Source organism: Micropterus salmoides, unplaced genomic scaffold (assembly GCF_014851395.1).
Source record: "Micropterus salmoides isolate LMB-PRFRI ecotype aquatic unplaced genomic scaffold, ASM1485139v1 Ms_hic_scaffold_2, whole genome shotgun sequence".
NCBI classification, from domain to species: Eukaryota; Metazoa; Chordata; class Actinopteri; order Centrarchiformes; family Centrarchidae; genus Micropterus; species Micropterus salmoides.
In genome coordinates this window covers 32,387,628-32,407,717 of record NW_024041150.1, presented here as the reverse complement: position 1 = coordinate 32,407,717, position 20,090 = coordinate 32,387,628, and the positions used below count along the sequence as shown (strand labels likewise).

Here is a 20,090-nt window from a genome sequence, read left to right as displayed (position 1 = left end):
CGGTCGGCGTTAAATCCATCAAAATCCAGAGTTAAAGGGGAGGTTATTCCATCGGTCCACTCAGATGTTTTGCAATTGTAAGTTAGTCACATTTCATTTGGCTGAGTTTCACGGTAGCTCCATTCAAATGCAGGATTTAATTCCATTTTTAATCCATTACACATTTGAAGCTTGGTTAAAGGGAAAGACAGCGTCATGTGTTGAAAACCAAACAGGGACTTTTAATGATATTTCCTGTCCGAAAAAGTCACTTTGGCTACTTGTAATTCCATACTAGTCATGCCTGTTTGATTCTCCCAGAGGAAAGAAGAAAAATATGTACTCTCCTCTTAACTCTTCTCCTGAGGCATGAAAATGGCAGATGTTTTTGAAGACAGTTGTTTGTGAAAGCCATGACAAGTAACCTGGACCTGACCGTGAATATGATGTGCTGAGAGAGCTGCATGGACAACAGCAGAGCAAGTCAGAATTGCTGCCAACTTGTCCCAGGTGTCCACAGCAATATGTCAACAAAAAACTACATCAGCAGCTCAAATGCTGTTTAGCTGCCCTTCTTAGCCAGATCTCCCTTGAAAAAGAGACTATATCTAAATGGGCTTTCTCCTGGTTAAATAAAGGTTTGAGTGTTTCATTAGTGTAAACTATCCCCAGAGACTAGAAAAGCATTTTTCTATGTGTGTGATGTTCTTGTCATGTAAAGTCTCGAGCGGGAAAGGCTCATGGAAAGAGACAGTAACGAGTGTTAGCACTGGGCTGCTGACCGTGGAGTTTTTCCAGTCAAATAAATCCATGCTATTTTGGGATGTCATGAACTTGACATGATCTCGGTTAAAAGAAAGGCCAAAATCTGACTGACTTTCAAATTGCTCAGACGCTGAAGGACGTGACAAAGCCTAAGTATTTGACGGGAATAAAAACGGGCAGATAACCAAATGTCAGGCTGTCTTCGTGAACATCTGCCATTTCTGGACCGTCACTCAACCGCTCCGTTCTTGTTCTCTAGAATTCCACTGTTGAATTCTGGAATCCATCCACCTTGAGTTCCAGAACAGGTTCCGTTGGGTTCTCGTCCCCCCTCCTCCCTCCGCCTTTCTCTCTGTCTCTCTCCCTCTGAATGCAGCCATTTGCAAACAAAGAAACACAGTTTGGTTGTCCGTCTCTCCTATAGCTGTGTGGTGACAGAGTCCTCTATGACCTCACAGCTGTCCTCTATGACATCGTCGCACGGTCCCACCCACCCGCCCATCATCATAACCCCTCCTCTTCCCCCGCCTCCATCCATGCCGCCCTCGCCCGCTCCTCCCACGCCTCCGCCCTGGAAAACGTCCTCGCTGGAGTCCAGGAGGCGCGAGCTGGACTCGGACATGTTGGAAGCACAGTGCAGGGATTGGCAGGGGCACGGGGGCGGGAGGGGCAGCGTCAAGAGCGAGTCCCGCCCGTTCGTTCTCCGCGGGGAAAACGAGGGGTTATTGATGTCGACTGAGAGGCCCACCTCGTTCAGGTGAGTCTCGCTTCTGGTTACGTTACTGAGACCAAAGTCGGAGTGGCTGTGGCCCCCCAGGGGGCGGAGCAACCCGTCTGAAATGGTGTAGGAAGGTGGGGACTGGAGGGGGAGAGGCATGGGTGGTGCTTTGCGCTTGGAGCGTGAGAACAGGTAGGAGAGGCGCTTGAAAGAGTCTGTCTTTGCGCTCGGAGTTGAGATGCGCTGCAGGCGGGTCCTCGTACGAGCGAACGATGAGGAGAACGACGAGGAGAATGACGGGGAGGGGAGGACGGTGGTGGAGGATGGAGGGATGACGGTTGTCTTCAGCCCGTTGCTCTTTGGTTTCCCCTCCTCTTCTTCCTCCTCTTCCCCCCATCCAATGCCCTCCTCCAGCTCCCCCTCCTCACCTTCTCCCCCTCCTTCTATCTGAGTCATTCCAGAAATGGAGCGCACCAAGGCAGACACGCCGTGCGTGGGTGTCGGCTTCACGTCGTCTTCCAGCGGGGTCATGAAGGTCACGCCCTTTGACCTCTGGCCACTCCCTCCACCGCCGTCACCCGATTCGCTGTCGTCCTCTGAGGCCATGGCGCCATCGTCTCTTGCTGTCTCGCTGGAGGAGGAGTAATGTCGCCGGGGAGGACGCCGGTTCCCAAGAAGATCGAGGACCTCGTAGCGGAAACTGGAGATGTCTTGCTTCAACTCCTGGAAAGAGACAGAGTTAAAACGAGTTCATATGATGGCGCACTGTTTTTTTTGTGAAGATAAATTAAATTGTCTCTTTGTATTTTAAACTACAGGTATAAAAGAAGAGAGATCAAAGTAAATATTGGAGAAAAGTATAGCACAGCACAGTCGAAAATAAAAATATAAAAACAAACAACAACAATTGAACTCAAACTAAAAGTCAAATTTCCCTTTGAAATAAAACTGTCATGTTGAGCCAAGAAATTTAATTATACATATTATTTCAGGAAGGGCTGCAAAGTTTATTCTAAAGCTTTATAAACTGCTATTCAGGGGAAAACATGAGCGAAAAAACAGAAAAGGAGAAGGTGAGGAGGCGAAGTGGAAGAGAGGAGAATGGTGACTGAATGAGAGAGGGGAGGTGAAACATCAATTTGTAGAGGCAGAGGGTGAAGAGGAGGGTAAGGACTCAGGGGGATGGTTGTGAAGAGAGGGAGATCGAGGTTGAGAGACAAGCAACAGAGAGAGCGGATAAGTGGAGAAAGTGAGATAAATGTGTGCCTGAAGAGAGAAAGAGGGGTCGCTCAAGTAAACTCTCTCAATTTGAGAAACTGCCTCATTCACTTATAATTAATTCATTTTAAGGTCTTTACCTCCATGATCATGAAACACACCGAGGCGCAGACCAGTGTGAGGTTCAGTGCAAATGAAAGTAAATATTATATTCTTTACATTTTATTAAAAAAATCATATATATCCCAAAAATTTATGGTGATTAATATTTGTCTTGTGAAGTCACATCCCAGCTACCACCCCGATGAAGGTAACGCTGTGTGACGTGTCTAATGTAAAACATTAATAGTGATATTTCAACCCTGAAGCTAATCAGGTGCAGCGTTTAATTAACACATAACATGCTAGGACATCATTATAATTGAATGTCATTTCTCCCTCCCAGTCCATCTTCATTTAGTAATTTATTTCACATTTTTCAGATAAGCGCTGTAACAATTAGCCTATTAATTGATTCATCTTTTCGGACATTTATCATCTAGAAGTGGAAAACATTCTCACATGTGAGGATTTGTTGCTTTGTTGCAGAGGGACGGCTGTGGCTCAGGAGGGTTGTCAGCTAATTGGAAGATGGGCGGCTCCTCAAATCTACGTGTCGAAGTGTCCTCGGGCAAGATACTAAACCCCAAATTGCTCCTGATGGCTGAATATTGATTTCTGTTCTGATGCGCAGTTGGCACCTTAGCCTCTACCATCAGTGTATGAATGTGTGTAAATGGATGAAAGCGATATAGGCTTAGTGTAAAGCACTTTGAGTGGTCAGAAGACTAGAAAGGCGCTATTTAAGTACAGACCGTTTATCATTTTCTTGTCCTTTTATTGTGGCCAGCCTAAGGCAGACCTGTGTAATACCCATGCAGCATAGATGGGGACTCGAGTTTGAGACTCGGACTCGAGTGCGACTTAAGTCGCACACACAGTGACTTCAGACTCGACTCGGACTCGAGGTGCGGGACTCGTGAACAATGTTTATTTTTTAGGAAACGTCTGATGAGCTTGCCGTTATTCCCTCCCTCCGTTCCCTATAACCTGCTTACGTAACACGTAACATCTGCTGCGCGCAGCCGCATGTGACAGAGGACAACAAACACCGGCAGCTGCTCCGCAATTATTCATAAACTTTGGCTTTAAAACTTCATAATACAAGACCCAAACAAAGAAGCGCTGAACGCAAATATGTGGTGAGTGAACATGTTTAGCTCAGCATTGGCCATCTAACGTTAGCTTGCTTCTTGCTTCAGCTATGAGCTACGGGAGGTTAACTCGTTATGAAAAGATGAACGAGCGTTTGTTTACTTGCCAAACTTGGTGGTCGGTTAACGTAATTATTTACGTCCCGCTGGCTGCCATCACGTTAATTATTACTGTTTGCTAGAAAGAGGTTACAGGTTTATTGTTGATCATGTAGCCTTACAGTTTTATTTAGTTATAACGTTACACTGGTTTGAGAGTCTGGTGATGTGTTGACTTACAGTAGTTTAAGCTGTCAGTGATTGCATTGCACATTATGGTTGTGCTCTGTAAGTTAAAAACAGGTTACAGTTTATTGATTTGAGAGTCAGGAGGATGTGTTGACTTACAGTAGTTTATAAGCTGTCATTAACTGCATTGCACAGGTTGTGCTCTGTAAGTTACAGCTTTATTGTTGACTATGTAACGTCACAGTTTTATTGACTTAACAGTATTTAATAAGCTGTCATTAATTACATTGCACATTATTATAAAACAGGTTAACAGTATTCCTTATAGCTATGCAGTTTTTTGAGACTTGACTTGGACTCTAGCTCAAAGACTTGTGAGCATCTCTGCCATGCAGTCTGATCAGTATCTTGATGTGCCACACCTGTGACGTGGATGGATTATCTCAGTAAAGGAGAAGTGCTCTCTAACACAGAATTTTGACAGATTTGTGAACAATATTGGAGAGAAATAGGCCTTTTGTGTACATAGAGAAAGTCTCAGATCTTTGAGTTCAGCTCATGATTAATGGGGGCAAAAACAAAAGTGTTGCGTTTATAATTTTGTTCAGTGTAATTATATAATTGTAAATTGAATAACTCTGGGTTTCGGTCTGTTGGTTCGAACTAAACAAGCAATATGAAATGCAGCCTGTCTGATTCACCACATGGCCAATGTAAATGGCTGCTTTTAGCTTATCACAGATATATAGTTGTCCAATAAGTAACAAGAAACACAACTACAGATAATTTAGAAACAGCGTCTTCGATTAGTCCACCAGAGAGAACTAGGAGCTATGAGCGAAATAATCTCAGCAAACTTGAATCCTTTTGTTTTTTAAATATTATCACAGCTACTGCATCTTTTTTCTTTTCCCCCTCGCCATATGGGATCCAAATGCTGCACACGTGGCTTTATTCCTCGGAGGATAAAACAGTGATTTACTTCAACATGCACCTGATATTAGTTACACTTCTTTTCAACACACACTTTCTGCAAATGCACAGTCACACAAACACACTCAGGGTGTGAAAGAGATTCGGCTCGATGTGCACCTGATGTTGTTTTTGCACTGAAAAGCCCAAAGGAACTTTCCACTTCAAAGCCCAGGCTGGGCTCCAGAGGCATCATGGGAAACAAGATTCGGGCGCTAAAACAGCTCAGAATAAATTACGGCTCAGATGATTTGGAAAAAGCAAAGAATCTCTTCTCAAGGATCGTCGACTATGAACTGTTGGTATTGATCGGAGATGTAGTTTTTGTGGCAGCAGACGAAGAGAAGAAGTGCTGGAGAGTCTGTAGTTTTCATCATTTAATGAATATTTGTAGCGATGAGGCACAGCTCTGCCTTTGGTATCAATAAAACATGCACAGTCACTGGAGCACCTGATTTTCCGCAGACTCAGCTACAAACTAATATAATTTACAGCAAACCAATTGACAAACGTATGTTGTATGTATCGTTTGAACTCTGTAGTGTGTGAGCAGAGACAGTCAGACAGCCTTAAACCAAAACAAGATTCAGATACACTGCTGGCGGGTGTAAACACCCTAAGGATTTCTTTCTCTTTTTGATCTTTCAATGTTTGCTGTCATCTTTTTTATTCCTTTTTTACTTATTTATTCATTTGGATCACCATCACAACAGCTGCTTGTTTCCACCTTAAAGCACCCACCTTAAAGTTCTCCTCCGTCAGTCCCTCGTCCGTCTTGGCACTGCGTATCATGGCCGCCACGTACCTCTTCACCAGGCTCCGGATCACTTCCTGTTGGAGGCAGTTGCAAAGATTACTTAACATGCTTAGTTAATTGTTATTTGACTGTTTTACAGTTTGAAAACCTCTGATCAACAGAAAATATTTGAGTTGTGCGTTAACTCTATTATTGTTGTATTAGTAGAAAATGATTTAGAAATGTGCCATTAAAGCCTGTAAAAGTCTGGCTCTGAATTATACGTTACATATCACTTATCTAGAGGCCAAAGATCTTTGTTCCCTTGTACACTGGTTGTTTGGCTGATTTAAAAATATTCAGGCCAAAAGTGAGTCTCTTTTTCTTTTGTGTTGAACGTACTGTGATGAATCAAGTGTGTCAATGTTCATAAAATAGCTTGACAAAACCCTGGAATAGATTGTGAAAAATCTGAATGGCTTTTATTTTATTGTTGTTATTTTCATCTTTTGCTCTCTGCTCCCTTACACTAGTGTTTTTGTGAATGATGTGTATGCAGTAGTTTATATCTGTTTTTTGTTGAGCTTTTTTCGTTTATGCTTGTTCTGTGTATGTACAGCGATGGACAAGACCGGAGTCACATTTCTTGTATGCGCACACATACCAGGCCATTAAAGCTGATTCTGATTTGTTCTGATTTCTCCAGTATTATGTAGTAAATACATTTTTGTAGAGATGGTCTCTTGATATTTTTATTGTATTGTTTGACATTGTATTGTTTTCTGGCTTGCATAAAGCCCATGCAGGTTGGACACAGCCGTAAAAACTTCATTCAAAAAAAAAAAAGGTTTTATATAAATGTTAGGAAAAATGATGGGCCAGGGAAGAATTTACACTCATGGTTGTCAGTGTTTGTTAATGGTAATGAATAAAACCATTAGTGATCATTTGACACCTGTTCACTTGCAGATTAATTGAACCTAACCGATGAATTTAAATGTTATTGTCTCATTAAGTAATCAGCCAATGAGGCGGGTGACCCTTATTGATTTAAAGACCAAAGACAAATTTCACCAGCATTTGGTGCTCAGTGGGTGGTAATTCAAACCCTGACACACTGCTACAGTACACACACACACACACACACACAGTAGCACACTGCATCCTCCCACAGTCAACACCTGTGACTGCCAAACGGGATGGTCTGGCATGCTGTCACTCTCCGCCTCTGCCAAACACACCACACACTAAAATGAAGGGCAGATTCCTACAACAATTCTTAAAAGCATGGACGGTGATCAAAGTGACAATCGGCGCTGCCAAACACAAAGTACTGGCTTTCCTGCGTTTGTAGTTGCTGCCAGTGCTGAGGTGTCAAAATAGATCTCGGTCTCTGTTGATTTGCTGAAAAAATGCGTATCCACAACACTGGACATCAGAAATGCTGTCATGGCTGCCAAAAACAATAATCTGTGTTTCTGAAGAGTTTAAAGAAGGTGCTCACTCTCATTTTAATTTATATCAGAGGACCTTGCTGCGGTTTTCGCTGCTGTTGCTTTCACTTTTGATGCTGAGACGATAAAACCCTCTCGAGCTTACTCGCTGCTGTAAAAAAACAGACTATAAACTACGCCTTGAAAAAGTGGTATGAGTTTCATGTTATGCTTCTGTTGAGACTCAGAGACAGACTGAAAAGAGCCCTTGACCAATACACCGATCCATTTCACCTTCTACGCTTAACACTGAACCATAACATAATTCATCTGACATTGCCTTCAGTGCAAGACCTCAGAGTGCTGTATGAGGAGCAGGAGAGCACTTTCTTTACCTGGACGGACACATTTCTGTGGCCGGTAGAGTGTGAGACTCATGTTTTAAGTACGTTAATAAAAGTAAATATTTGATGCTCATGTCTGTCAGTGCCTGTTTCGTTTGTAACCTGCACGAGGACGCACATCCCCATGAAATTAAAGTGTAGCAATGCGACAGCAAAGGCAGTGAAGAAGAAGACAGCAAGCTACAAAACATGAACATAAACATTGTAAGATTTAAAGAGTAACTGAAAGGACTTGTACCTCAATTTGCACTTTTTAGACATGTTTTTATGAGTGGGTCCCTCGTATTGTTTGTATATGTACAAACGGTTAAAGTGGTGTAATGTAGGACTGTGCTTAAATACAAAGTTAAGGTATTTACTTGAGTCTTTTCTATTCATGACAATTGATGTTTCTAGTTTCTATACAAATTAAGACTTTTGCATGTGCTGTTATTAGTTAAACTACCCACCAGTTACATAAAGTACAGCTGAAACAACTAGTTTATGAATTGTTAGAAAATGAATTGGCAACTATTTTGATAATAATCAAACCATGTTAAATGCAAAAAAAAATGTTATGGTTCCAGCTTCTTAAATATGTGGATTTACTGCTTTTCCTTGTGATTATTTTAATTCATCTTTATTTGTGCAGTCTGTGTGTGACAGTGAGAGACAATGGGTGTAAAAGGGTTTTACAACTTTTTGGACTGTTTCTGCTGTGTCACAGAGTGGTTTGTTACAGCCCCATTTAAACTGGCTTTAGTAACGTTAGATAGCTCTGGTGGTTTAAATTTCCACTGACTGAATGTTAACAAGAGTGAGATCAACTCATGTTCTTCTAATATGAAATATTGAGGTTTTATTTGCTGTCAGACTCCAGCGCTCTTCACCAGTCTCAGGTAATATTTCCGACATTAAAAGAGTTGCGTCTCACTGACAAAAAGGAGGCCCGGTGCAAAAAAACACACAAGCGTACCCTCCAATTTAATTCCTTTTTTGTCTACAAATGTCCTCAGTTCACTTGATTTTACTTTGCCAGCAGCTGAAAATCGATTACATTGTTATTGACTTAAAATTTCCAAAGTGGACATATGTGGACTAAACCAAGAAATTTCAAAGTCTGAGACTGTGGGCGTCCCCTCAGACAAACCTTGGGAAAGGCGGCCCCTCACCCTCAGTTAGTTTACTTGCTTAGTTTTGCTCTATTCCTACATGCATTATTATTGTTATTTGATCCTCTATACACTCAACAATTGAGCCAAGATAGCCTAATATTGCTGTTTGACATCTTTAACCACATCACACATGTAGGCTTTTCTATGTGATGTCGTAATATTGTTTTACTTCAATTCACTGAGCCTCCCCTGAAACAGTTTGGAGCCAACCTGGGGAGGCCCGCCTCACTCGTTGAAAAACTGCCCAACAGGGAGATTTAGTACTGAAGCTGGTCAACAATATTTCCTCCCGCGTCATCACTTTCAGTACAGGCAACATAAAGAAGCGTACAGAGATGAAGCCTGGATCATGGGCCATGTATTCATTATAGTGTTAGTTGGTTATTAGCATTAATGATAGGTGTGGTCAGAAGTGATCACACCCAGCAGTGCAAGTCCACATCACTGCAGCAAGGTGACAAGTTAAACCACTGGAGGTCAGCAGTGACAACAAGAGGTCGCTGGTAAGTGGAGTTTGATAGCCAAGCTAGCTGTTTCCCCATGTTTGCTACTGATCTTCTCTTCTTCTCATCTCTCTAAATCTCAGGCATTTCTTTAAGTTGGATTCGGGACATTTCAGGTTGGATCAGATACTGGACTGCTGGGGGGATTGTGTTCTTCTGAAGACCTCTAGCACACAAACAAACACACCTCTACACACAGTAAACAAACAAACATGAAGCTGTAACGGGTATACAGACCTGGTAATGCTGATTCTGTATCAGACTGTCAGCGTGGCGTTCCTGCAAAGAGAAAAATAGATCATGTTAAACATTGTTTTCTTTCTTTTTCTCCACGTGCTTTCAATCCTCTCTGTGGCTCCTGTGCTTTCAGTTACCTTGTTTTCCTCTCAGACAACCCGGTATTACATCAAACTTTCATTCTGAAATGAATTTTGTTTTAAAAAAGTGACGCAAAAAAAAAAAAAGATTAATAGCACCAAACTTACACAAAAGAGACCAGGTGACAAATTGCTTTTGGCTGACAGAATGGCACTTTTTTACAGGAGCTGAGTAATAAACTCCCATAAATCATTTTTCTCCACTAAAAATGTATATGGGACATTTTGGAGAGAGGAGTTCTGCTTTTCATTTACATTTTAGCAATGATCACAATGAATCACAATGATCTAAATGACAGATATGACCAAAAATGTGAGTATGTTCTCTTTGAAGCGCTCTTCTCACCTCATCGAGCGATGGAACCAATTGAATCAAGTGTGCTGAGAGCATCCAGGTTATTTTTAGAGACCTACAGCATTAAGCCTTAACCATATAGCTGGTAGAGTTTTTTAACTCTGCAACTGATGCTGCAGAGCTCAAGTGAACTTTATTCGGGCAGCGTTTCATGCTTCACAAAGGAAGATGATGAAAAGAGGAAATATGAGAAACAACATAACTTGACAAATGTGCATCCAAAGCTGTGTAGTTTACATTTGCACTGCTTCACTTGTACCTATTTTGGTGGGATGATTAAATACTTTGATGGTAAATATTTTAAAGATCGGCCTCACACCAATTTCTAATCCTATTTTGTTTCAACCCTTTCTCACTGCCAAGTGAGAAATGGACAAATGGTCTAGACGCGTTAGCGTCATCGTTCACCGAGGGCAGCCCTGTAGCGTCACTTTTGAAAGCTAAAGGGAGGTGTAGGATATTTAACAGAAAAGTCAGAGTAAGGAGGGGGTTGGCCTTGATGGAGGACCAGAAACAACACTATCAACCAGGAGACCAGTGTTTGTTTACCGTGTATAACAAAAAGTTAACATTGAATGTTTTTATTAAAGTTAAGTAGTTAAGTGGTGTATGTAATGTAGCTATTTTAACCCAAACCATGATCTTTTCCTAAATATAACCAAAAAATAACGCTAAAGGTGTATCCAGGGCGTTAAAAAACGACGCCAAGGGGTCTTGGCCAAGGTTCTTGACCAAGGGTCCATATGTGAGATGTTGGGAGTGAGAATTAGTAGTTCATCTTTATTTTCCTCCTGAAAACAAGTGTGTTACATATGTGTGTTTACTGAATCACAAATTATTTTTTAAAATTCACTGAGCTACTCCACGTTCTTTTCGATGTACGTGTACACTTTGGTATGTACATAACCCTGGAAAATACTGAGTGCACGTATCTTTTATGTATTACTGAAGTTAATGTGGGTGATTGCTTTTTCTCTAGAACATGATGATACCTCTCTTTTGGTGCTCTGATAAGAGTTCGTCAGCATAAGGAAGGAAGTGATAAACTGAGGCCATGCTAAGACTTTTGAGTGCTGCTAAGTTTTAAGATGCCTCGGAATAATCACGACTGATTTGGTTTTCTGAGACGGAGGTAAATGGAAAACTGTCTCGCTCAAGGACACTTCATCAGTTACACTCACGACGCTTTGGTTATGTGAATGTCTGTCTTGCTGTCTTGTCAACAACACTCATCAAAATCAAGTTACCAGCGATGCGTTCAGGTGCCATCGTGTTGTGTTTTCTATGAAAATATCTAGGGTTTTATATGTGTTTATTTTGAATATTAATAATCAGGCTCAGGTTTAGATTAAGAGTTGGTCCCCGGGCGCTGTACAGTGGCTGCCCACTGCTCCCATTACTGTGGATGGTTTGAATGCATAGAACGAATTTCACTACATATAGTGTGTATGTGAAAACAAAGTACCTAAATAAAAGTATTAGCATCAAAATATACGCAACAAAAATAAGAGTGCTCATTATTCAGAATGACCCATTTCAAAATACTGTACATTATATTATTTATTTGTTTATCACTTTAAATGGGACCTATTACGCGTTTTCATATTTTCTGGCATTTCTATTATGTTACATTGTCAGATGTTCATGTTAAACATGGCCAAAGCTTCAAAAAATGAGGTTACAGTATTTAAAAGTAAAACCTCAGATACCCCGCTGTTCTGAATGCTCTGTTTTAAACAGTTTTTTCTACTTTCCACATACGGACATTTGCTCCAGGCAGAGAATGCTGGCCACGCCCACAAAGGAACATGTAGCCCTATCCCTGCGGCAACCTGGTAAACACATAAGACAATGGCCAATCAGAAGACAGTTGCCTTTGGAGGGAGGGGCCTTAAAGCCCCCCTCCAGTGTATTTTGACATTTCTATGATATTTCATATTTTTCTGAGTCATTTCCTTACAATGTTGATTACCCACATAGTCCGGCAAATAATTTTTGACAAATAGCTTAATTTTGTGCTCAAAGTTGCAAAAGTTGCTTAGTTGTTAAAACGGGATGGTAACGTACGACTATAGTAATTCCATAAGTCATACGTCATTCTCCAAGCTTCCGCAGGCGCACTGTCACGCCGTCACGCCTCGTTAAGTCAGAGCATCAAACCGATAAACATCGTTGTGAGCTAGCTAACCAAGTTATCATGTGATTTACTTGGACAGATGACACTTGAAACACTTGCCACTGTCTTATATTGAGTCTGCAACATGCATTTTACTGATGGCTGTTTTACCAATGCATTGGCAGAGGCAATGGTATCAGAAGTCTTTACATACAGTTCAACAGAGTAATACCCCCCGCGGTACAGTAAGCACACCATAAAAGTCCCGTAGGGGGAGTTATCGTGTGCAGTGCGTGACAGGACCATCGACTGTATGATTGATAACAGCTGATACTCGCACGTTAGTTTCTATCATGGGTAAGTAATAGCTACTCCTGCCAGACAGTGTACTAAACTTCACAATGTAGTGATGTTAACACAGCATATCGTTAGTGAACACTCCAGCCAGCTAGTCTTTGGTTGTCATGGTAATGTATTACGTCCGACTATTAACCACACCCCCGTTAACCAAAAACGGCAGTTAAAACTGTCTGGAGGGGGCTTTGAAGAGACAGGAGCATCTACAGCTTGTTTCAGACAGAGGCTGATATGAAGGCCTGCATGAAGTTCCGCTGTAAGATTGAAAAAGCTGCCATAGAGGAGACACAGAACTACAATATAGGGTTGGAAAGGCGGTATAATAGGTCTCCTATTGCAGCTGGTAAAGGTGGATCTTTTTGTATATACTGATGGGTAGATATCAATAAAGTTTTATCTTTGTCCATAACAATACTTCCTAACTTATTTGTTGATTATATTTTGTATTAATTATTTGAATCTACAGAGTAACTACAGTTATCAAATACATGTTCCGGAGTAAAAAGTATCGCATTTCCCTCTGAAATGTAGTTGAGGAGAAGTATAAAAAGGAAATAATCAAGTAAAGTACATGTACCTCAAAACTGTATAGTACTTACTGGTCAGTTGTAACTCAGTGTTTCCCTCATGTTAAGAAGATTAAACACTATCTTTGAGTAGAAATTGTAGATTCTATTTGTTCACTGTCCTTCATTTTGTGTTGTTTTTCAGATATACCTACAATATCCACACATTTCATTTTCTTCTGTCTCACACACACACACACACACACACACACACACACACACACACACCCATCCATCATGCCCATATCCCCTTCTGCTCTTTTGATTAATATCCTCTCTCCACATTTTCATGTTGTTCTCCATTTCAGTCCCGTATTCAGCGTCTCCCCTCTCTGTCTCCATTTCCCTTTCATCATGTTTCACACTCGTCTAACTTGTCCACTTTTCTAATTTGTCATTCACTCTCTCCCTGCTGTCCGCTAACAAATGCACACACATTTATGCCTATGACTATATATATATATATATATATATATATATATATATATATATATATATATATATATATATATATATATATATATATATATATATATATATATATATATATAGTGAGGACGCTCATTGATGTAATGCATTCCCTAGCCCCTTACCCCTTAACCATCAGAACTGAATGCCTAACCCCAACGCTTACCACACCCTTGAGGCCTTACCAGCACTTTTAAATATTTGAACTCTCTTTTAACCTAATCTAAACCTGAGTCTGAACCCTCAAACAGCCCTTTGAAGGTCTGTCCCAAACTGAGGAGCGGCCTAAATGTCCTCACTTTCCATAAAACGTCCTCCCAAGATCTTAAACTCAAATTAGTCCTCACAAAGATAGGTAATTACACATTTACATGTAAACCTGCATCCATCCTCTCCACATCATTGCCTTCCATAATAAAGTGTGCTGCTTTTCTAATTACACTGTCAACACACACACACACACACACACACACACACACACACACACACACACACACAGACTCTCTCCGCTGATCAGATCTCTGCAGTGCTGTGTGACTCTGTGAACCTATGTGGGCTGGTGGGCTTATATAACCTGGCTGACTTCAGCTGAGGTGAACATGCCAGCTGCACTGTGTGTGAAAAAGCCTTATCATGCTGCACTGCTTGCTCACAGTCTCTCTCCAGATGACTGGACTGTAAAATGTGTTTATCAGGACGTGTTTATCCGCTGATGTTCCTTCTGTGCTTATAGACACACAGCTGATCCGTCCGTCCCTGTGCTGTGTGATTACATATCTGTAAAACGATACGCACTGCTCAGGGAAGGAAGTACATGAACATGTTGGTCAATGAGTGCTTCTGCTCTGACTGATTCCAGGCCCCGAGTTAATGTATTTCTATGCTACTTTATACATCTACTCCAATACATTTCTTTAAAAGCTATATATATATATATATACTCGCATGCCCCTCTGTCCCTGTCTCCAGCTCAACTTCTCATTTGGCCCATGCATTTCTTAGGATCTCTCCAGTCATTGTCATTCTCCACCTGTCCACAAGATGCCCTCAAACTTTCCCACCTGCCCTCATTCTCCAATCACACAGTAACACATATTTTGCTCTGTCAGTTACCAGATTGTCAATGCTGCTTCTGCCTTTGCTTCCCAGCTTTTGAAACCTGTGACCTGAAGCAAAACAATCTCCCCACAAAGATCCATTTAGTAGCTGTTCTGGAGCTTTTGATTGTCCGGTCTTCCTCAGCAGATGGACCCAACTATCATGGAAAGCTGTCCAACTGGTGGTTCCACAATTTACATTTCCAAATTGTCACATATAGTCGCTTGGTTAAGACCACTTGGTTTCCCTTTTTCACGCCGTGGGTGCCATTTTTGGTTGTGTAGTCATGTTAACATCAATAAATATGCAACGTCTGGTTAGACTTTTGAGATAAAATTAGTGTTTATCATTGTGAAACGTCGCAATTTGGTTACGTTTAGGCACCGAAAGTACTTGGTTAGGTTTAGGAAAAGATCATGGTTTGGGTTAAAATAGCAAAATTACGTTTGTCACTTAACTTGCGCAGATTAAGTAACATTACTTGTTTAACTTAGTTTACTCGCGTAACTTAAATGAAAACATTTACTTTAAACTTTCTGTTTCACACGGGAAACAAACGTTGAAATTCCGGTTTCTTGCCTACCAGTCCAACGCAACCGCCTCCCGACTTTTTCAGATTTTTCTGTTAAATATCCTACTCCTATCGTTAGCGTTCAAAAGTGACGCTACAGGGATTCCCCTGACGCAAATGTGTCTTGAGCATGCGTCCATCTGTGATGATGTGGGAGTGAGAGTGTGTTTATTTCCATTGTCAAGAATGAACTTGAGAAATAAATGAATCTTTTTTGGTTCGTTTGACAAAACACACCAAAGTTCTCAAAGACAGCAGTGTTTAACACAAGCAGCATCAACTTAGATCGGTAAATGTCTGGTCAAAGAATATAAACAAGACCTCACAAAAACCTGACTTGGTACTTGTTAGACATTTTGGTCAGCACCCAGGAAATATTGAGGTTCAAGATCTAGCCAAACATTTTGGTTTGTCTGCAATCATCTGAGCTTGTTGGACTCAGGCAATGATACTGGTGAGCAAGGTATTATCATTAAACTCACACAAATAAAACACAGGTAACTTTGTTTTCCTTTAAGAGAAAACACATTCTTTTAAATCATGTAGCTGCTGTAAACTTTCACAGTAACAAGACTTCAGTTTGCATGTAAAGCCTCCGAATCCTCCTGTGACTTGTTAACATGAATATCAGCATATGGCCTTTTAGCCCGGGTGAGGTTTGAGCAGCTGGTTTGCATGACAGTTCAGTGACAGGCATATGGTCATGCCGGCATATTAGGCTACACACAAATAAATAAAACAATTAGACATGTTAATTCTTGAGTTTCTGAACTTTGGGAATTTGGTCTGGAGTGGAGCAGCCGTAAAACTTCTAAGTTAGACTGACTGTCCCATAACTGCAGCGTTCACTGGTTTGATCTGAGCAGCTGCATCTTGTTTTGTCACAGTCAGTCGAATTTTATTTTCTACACAGATGAATGAAATGTCGTTCCTCTCGGGGGCTGAGGCACAGAAACAACAACAAGGATGACACAAACAATAAAGGAAAAGAAATAACCAATAAAGCCAATCCTGAAGAAGCCTGCTGTGTATAAAAAGCGCACGTTCAACTGGACATAATGCTATTAAATATTATATAAACACCCATCGTTAGTTGGTCCCAGCCCTTGGGCTTTACTCCGGTACTGGCTGAGTAAATCTGGTACCGGGCCACAGAGAAAATATATGACTAAATAATAATTCTAAAACTTTACAGGCTGTTTTTGCAGGAACTTGGCACAGTGTGTAATGTAGTGTTCTTCATCACTCCTGTCACGTCCACAACAACATTATATTGATTTTAAATTAAATACAGGTCATGAGTATGCGAGGTAAACAGTTTCTCATCACCATATTCAAGCATTTAGGAGTACATGAAATCTGTGCGAGGACCTGTGTGTTGCTGAGAGGTCTATAAATGTTATTGTATATAAGTAACCACAACAAACACAGAATGAATGGTTTCTGTTTAGCTTCAATTTTATGGTTGGCTCTTTTCTCTCATATTTTCTAACTCTGTATCAAGACTTGTGTGCTGGGAGGCCAAAGAGAGAGCACACCTAAAGCAAATCTTAAACATGCATGATTTGAACCCACAAATGTCTGACCCAAGTTGGCCGTTCAGCAACAGAATGATCAATATAATAACAGTCCTCGGTGCAAAAGAGGTTGGAAACGCCAGTCCTGACTGAATGTGTATGATTTGAAAATATCTGACTTTTGTGACTCCAAGTATGGAAGTACAGATCTGACCCGGGGACTACACACTGAGGCTAAAACAACAATGATAATTTTCGCAATATATTTTTCCTCTATTACAGTATAACAAATGTTCAATAAATGTTTTATTTAATTCATTTAAATCATGAACAAATAAGCACTTAATTTTTCTATTAAATTAATTTTGTTGAGGACTGAAAATAGATATGTGATGGCAGTGATCCTTGGCATCACGTGTTTGTTATGTCATTACCTTAAAGAGTAGTTTGAAACCACAGTTAACCATCAGAAAAACCATCAGCTAAAATCTGCCTTTAAACTAAAGAAATACTGATTTGACATTTATTCGGATAAAACTTGATATCAAATGATATGAAACTTGTTATTGTGACAAAATTTTTGGCCCAGCCCTACTACACACACTGTGTGTAATTTTATAATAATAATAATAAAAATGTACACAAAGGAGCTTTAAATTATGAAATAATAGCAAAATAAATACATGAAACAACAACAAAATGTGTGATATCATTAAAATGATCAGTGGGGATAAAAGAACTGTAAGTCTCCGCGCCCTCTTGCTCTGATTTCACATACCGTGAACTCTCTGAGGTTTTCACATTTGTGCGTTTCCTCCCCATGCGGCTGGCCTCTCCTACACAGCTTGTTGTGGAGCCACATGAGCAGGTACCAGATGGACTTGGGGCTGGGGATGATGTTGAACGGAGGCGGCAGCGTGCCGCCCTCGTCAAAGTAACTCATCCACAGCTTGGTGCGGGCAAACTTCCACTCGATGTCGGCGTGGTCCTGAAGGAAAAAAAAGAAGACAGCTTGTTGAATCCACAAGGTCATGTCACAATGTGAGAGGTGATCTTTCTTGTTTTAAATGAAATCTGGTGAAGCAATTACAGAGACATAATTCTTAATAGATGTTACTAAGCTGTTCATTTAGAACAAGTGCAGACTACAGGACTTTCAGATAAGATACTGACTACAAGATCGTTCCTGTTGGAGAGATCGGGAGTTAATTGCAATACCGAAATTCTCATATAAAGCATTCGAATAACGACAATCTCACACAAATTAAGTCCAGGAGCCAAGTAAAAAACCCATTTCACGTAACTTCCTACAACAGCTCTTGTGGTAAATTAAGTCTTATGTCCGTTTCCACAGCACTCTTTTTCCTTCTGTACAACAGCAGTGATCACTTTTCTCCCTGATTGCTTTTAAGCTACAACATCAACAAAACTGAACTTTTTTTCACATTTAAATCTTATATATATATATATATATATATATATAAAAAGGGATGACTGCAAGACTTTTAATGTGAAAATTCAATGACAGTATTTTAGTTGAAATGATCTAATTTACAACGAAAACAGAGAAAAGCAGTAGATTCTCACATTGGAGAAGCTGGAACCTGCAAATCCTTGGGAAATTTACTGGACAAAGAGAATTAAATGTTGAGACTCACAGCGATGAGTTGGTAGGAGTTGTTCATCATGGCGATGAGCATGTTGAGCAGAACCACCAGCGAGATGACATTGTATGTCCCAAACATGGTCGCCCCAATGAACTCTGTGAACTCGTGCCGGGCTTTCACGTTGGTGACGTACAGGTTCAGCAGCCCGAATATCGACCAGAACAGAGACTGAAGAGTCTCAAATAACCTGAGGAACAAGAGACACTTTTTGTTTCCTTTCTAAAAGCACTCAGACACAGACAATAAAAGGACAACAAAGTCAGACATTAATTATGAATCAGACCTCAGAGGAAAAGAGAGGAAAACACAACTTAATGTGACACATACAAATAACTTTTAGAGTTTGAGTAGAGTTGTTACAGTACTTAGTTCACAGTGATTTTTTGAGTTTAAGATACACACTTCATGTTTCTTCATCTTTCTCAGGGTGTCTTCATGAGCAATCAACGAATTTAAGTTGATGAACCATTTCATAGACATTCAAATGATCACAGACGATGAGGCTGACATCAGGTTATTTGTATGTGACTCAAACCAAAAACAAGAAACAGTGATTACACGTCTTTCACACGTTAAGATGTGTCAGACAGAAGTTCCCTGTGTCTGTAAATCTGGGCAGAACAAACTAAACTCTGACGCTCATTTTCATGTGTCACGTCTCTCTAACTGGTATGAAGACCAGAGAAGGTAAATAACAGCAAACAGAAGCAGATGATTGCCTCTCACTCAGCTCAAGTCACAAGACAGTTTACAAGATTGGTCACGACTCCCTCAATCATCAAAATCCCTTTGATTGGAGGATGACAGATTACCAAAACTTTAAAGGAGCTACTTGCAAATTTGTAATACATGTGTCTTTTCCAGTATGAGTGTTGCTTATTCCACTGAGTAGTTGCTGGAGTTGAGGAAATATCCATGTTCAGGTATAAATAAATGTTGAGTAGAAAATCTTCAGGAGGAGTCAGGCAGATATGAAATGATATGAGACGTATCCTTGTGCAGTTAAACCTAAAAATGTATTTACTGCTTGATTTAAACTCAAAAAACTCACAACTGTGACAGTTCAGTTTGAAAAAATGAAACAACAACTGACCAACAGGAGACAGCCACTAAAGCTGAAAGAGGAGCTGGATGGAAGTGTCTTAGTGGTGTTGAACTAACACTACTTGGCACTTGATGGCACCAAAATGTGCATCTGGATGGTAACACACATACATGCCGGGGCAGGAAAACAGAGAGATCCATAGGCACTATAGAATATACCTACAGCAACACGTTTTAATGCAGTTTATGTCTCACCCCGGACACAAACTGTTTCAGAGTCTCCCCTCTGGCAAGAGGATGCGGTCCATCCGTAACAAAACCTCTCGCCACAAAAACAGCTTCTTCCCGTCTGCAGTTAGCCTCATCAACATCCCTCACTGACACTCCCCCATTTCAAATAATACAAATGTCTCTGCACACGTAATTATAATTTTTATAATGTAATATTTAATTTCACATCATGCACAAACCTGACACATTGCAGATATTTGTTGTTAGTTCTTGTTGTTTTATTTTTTATATTGTCAATTTATATATTTATGTACACAATATCCATATCCATACCAAGGCATAAGTAATGCACGTGTAAAT

General features: G+C 40.5%; 1 protein-coding gene across 1 annotated transcript in view; it reads right to left on the bottom strand.

Annotated features, from left to right (window-relative positions):
• Positions 1–1,162: 1,162 nt before the first annotated feature.
• trpc5a (transient receptor potential cation channel, subfamily C, member 5a) overlaps positions 1,163–20,090 on the bottom strand; it is a 118,642-nt gene continuing 99,714 nt past the window's right edge. Inside the window, exons 15-19 of the mRNA XM_038730907.1 lie at positions 18,447–18,642; positions 17,567–17,776; positions 9,601–9,642; positions 5,875–5,964; positions 1,163–2,185 (exon numbers count right to left, since the gene is read on the bottom strand). Coding sequence (XP_038586835.1) covers positions 1,163–2,185; positions 5,875–5,964; positions 9,601–9,642; positions 17,567–17,776; positions 18,447–18,642 — 1,561 coding nt within the window. The remainder of the gene's footprint in view (positions 2,186–5,874; positions 5,965–9,600; positions 9,643–17,566; positions 17,777–18,446; positions 18,643–20,090) is intronic.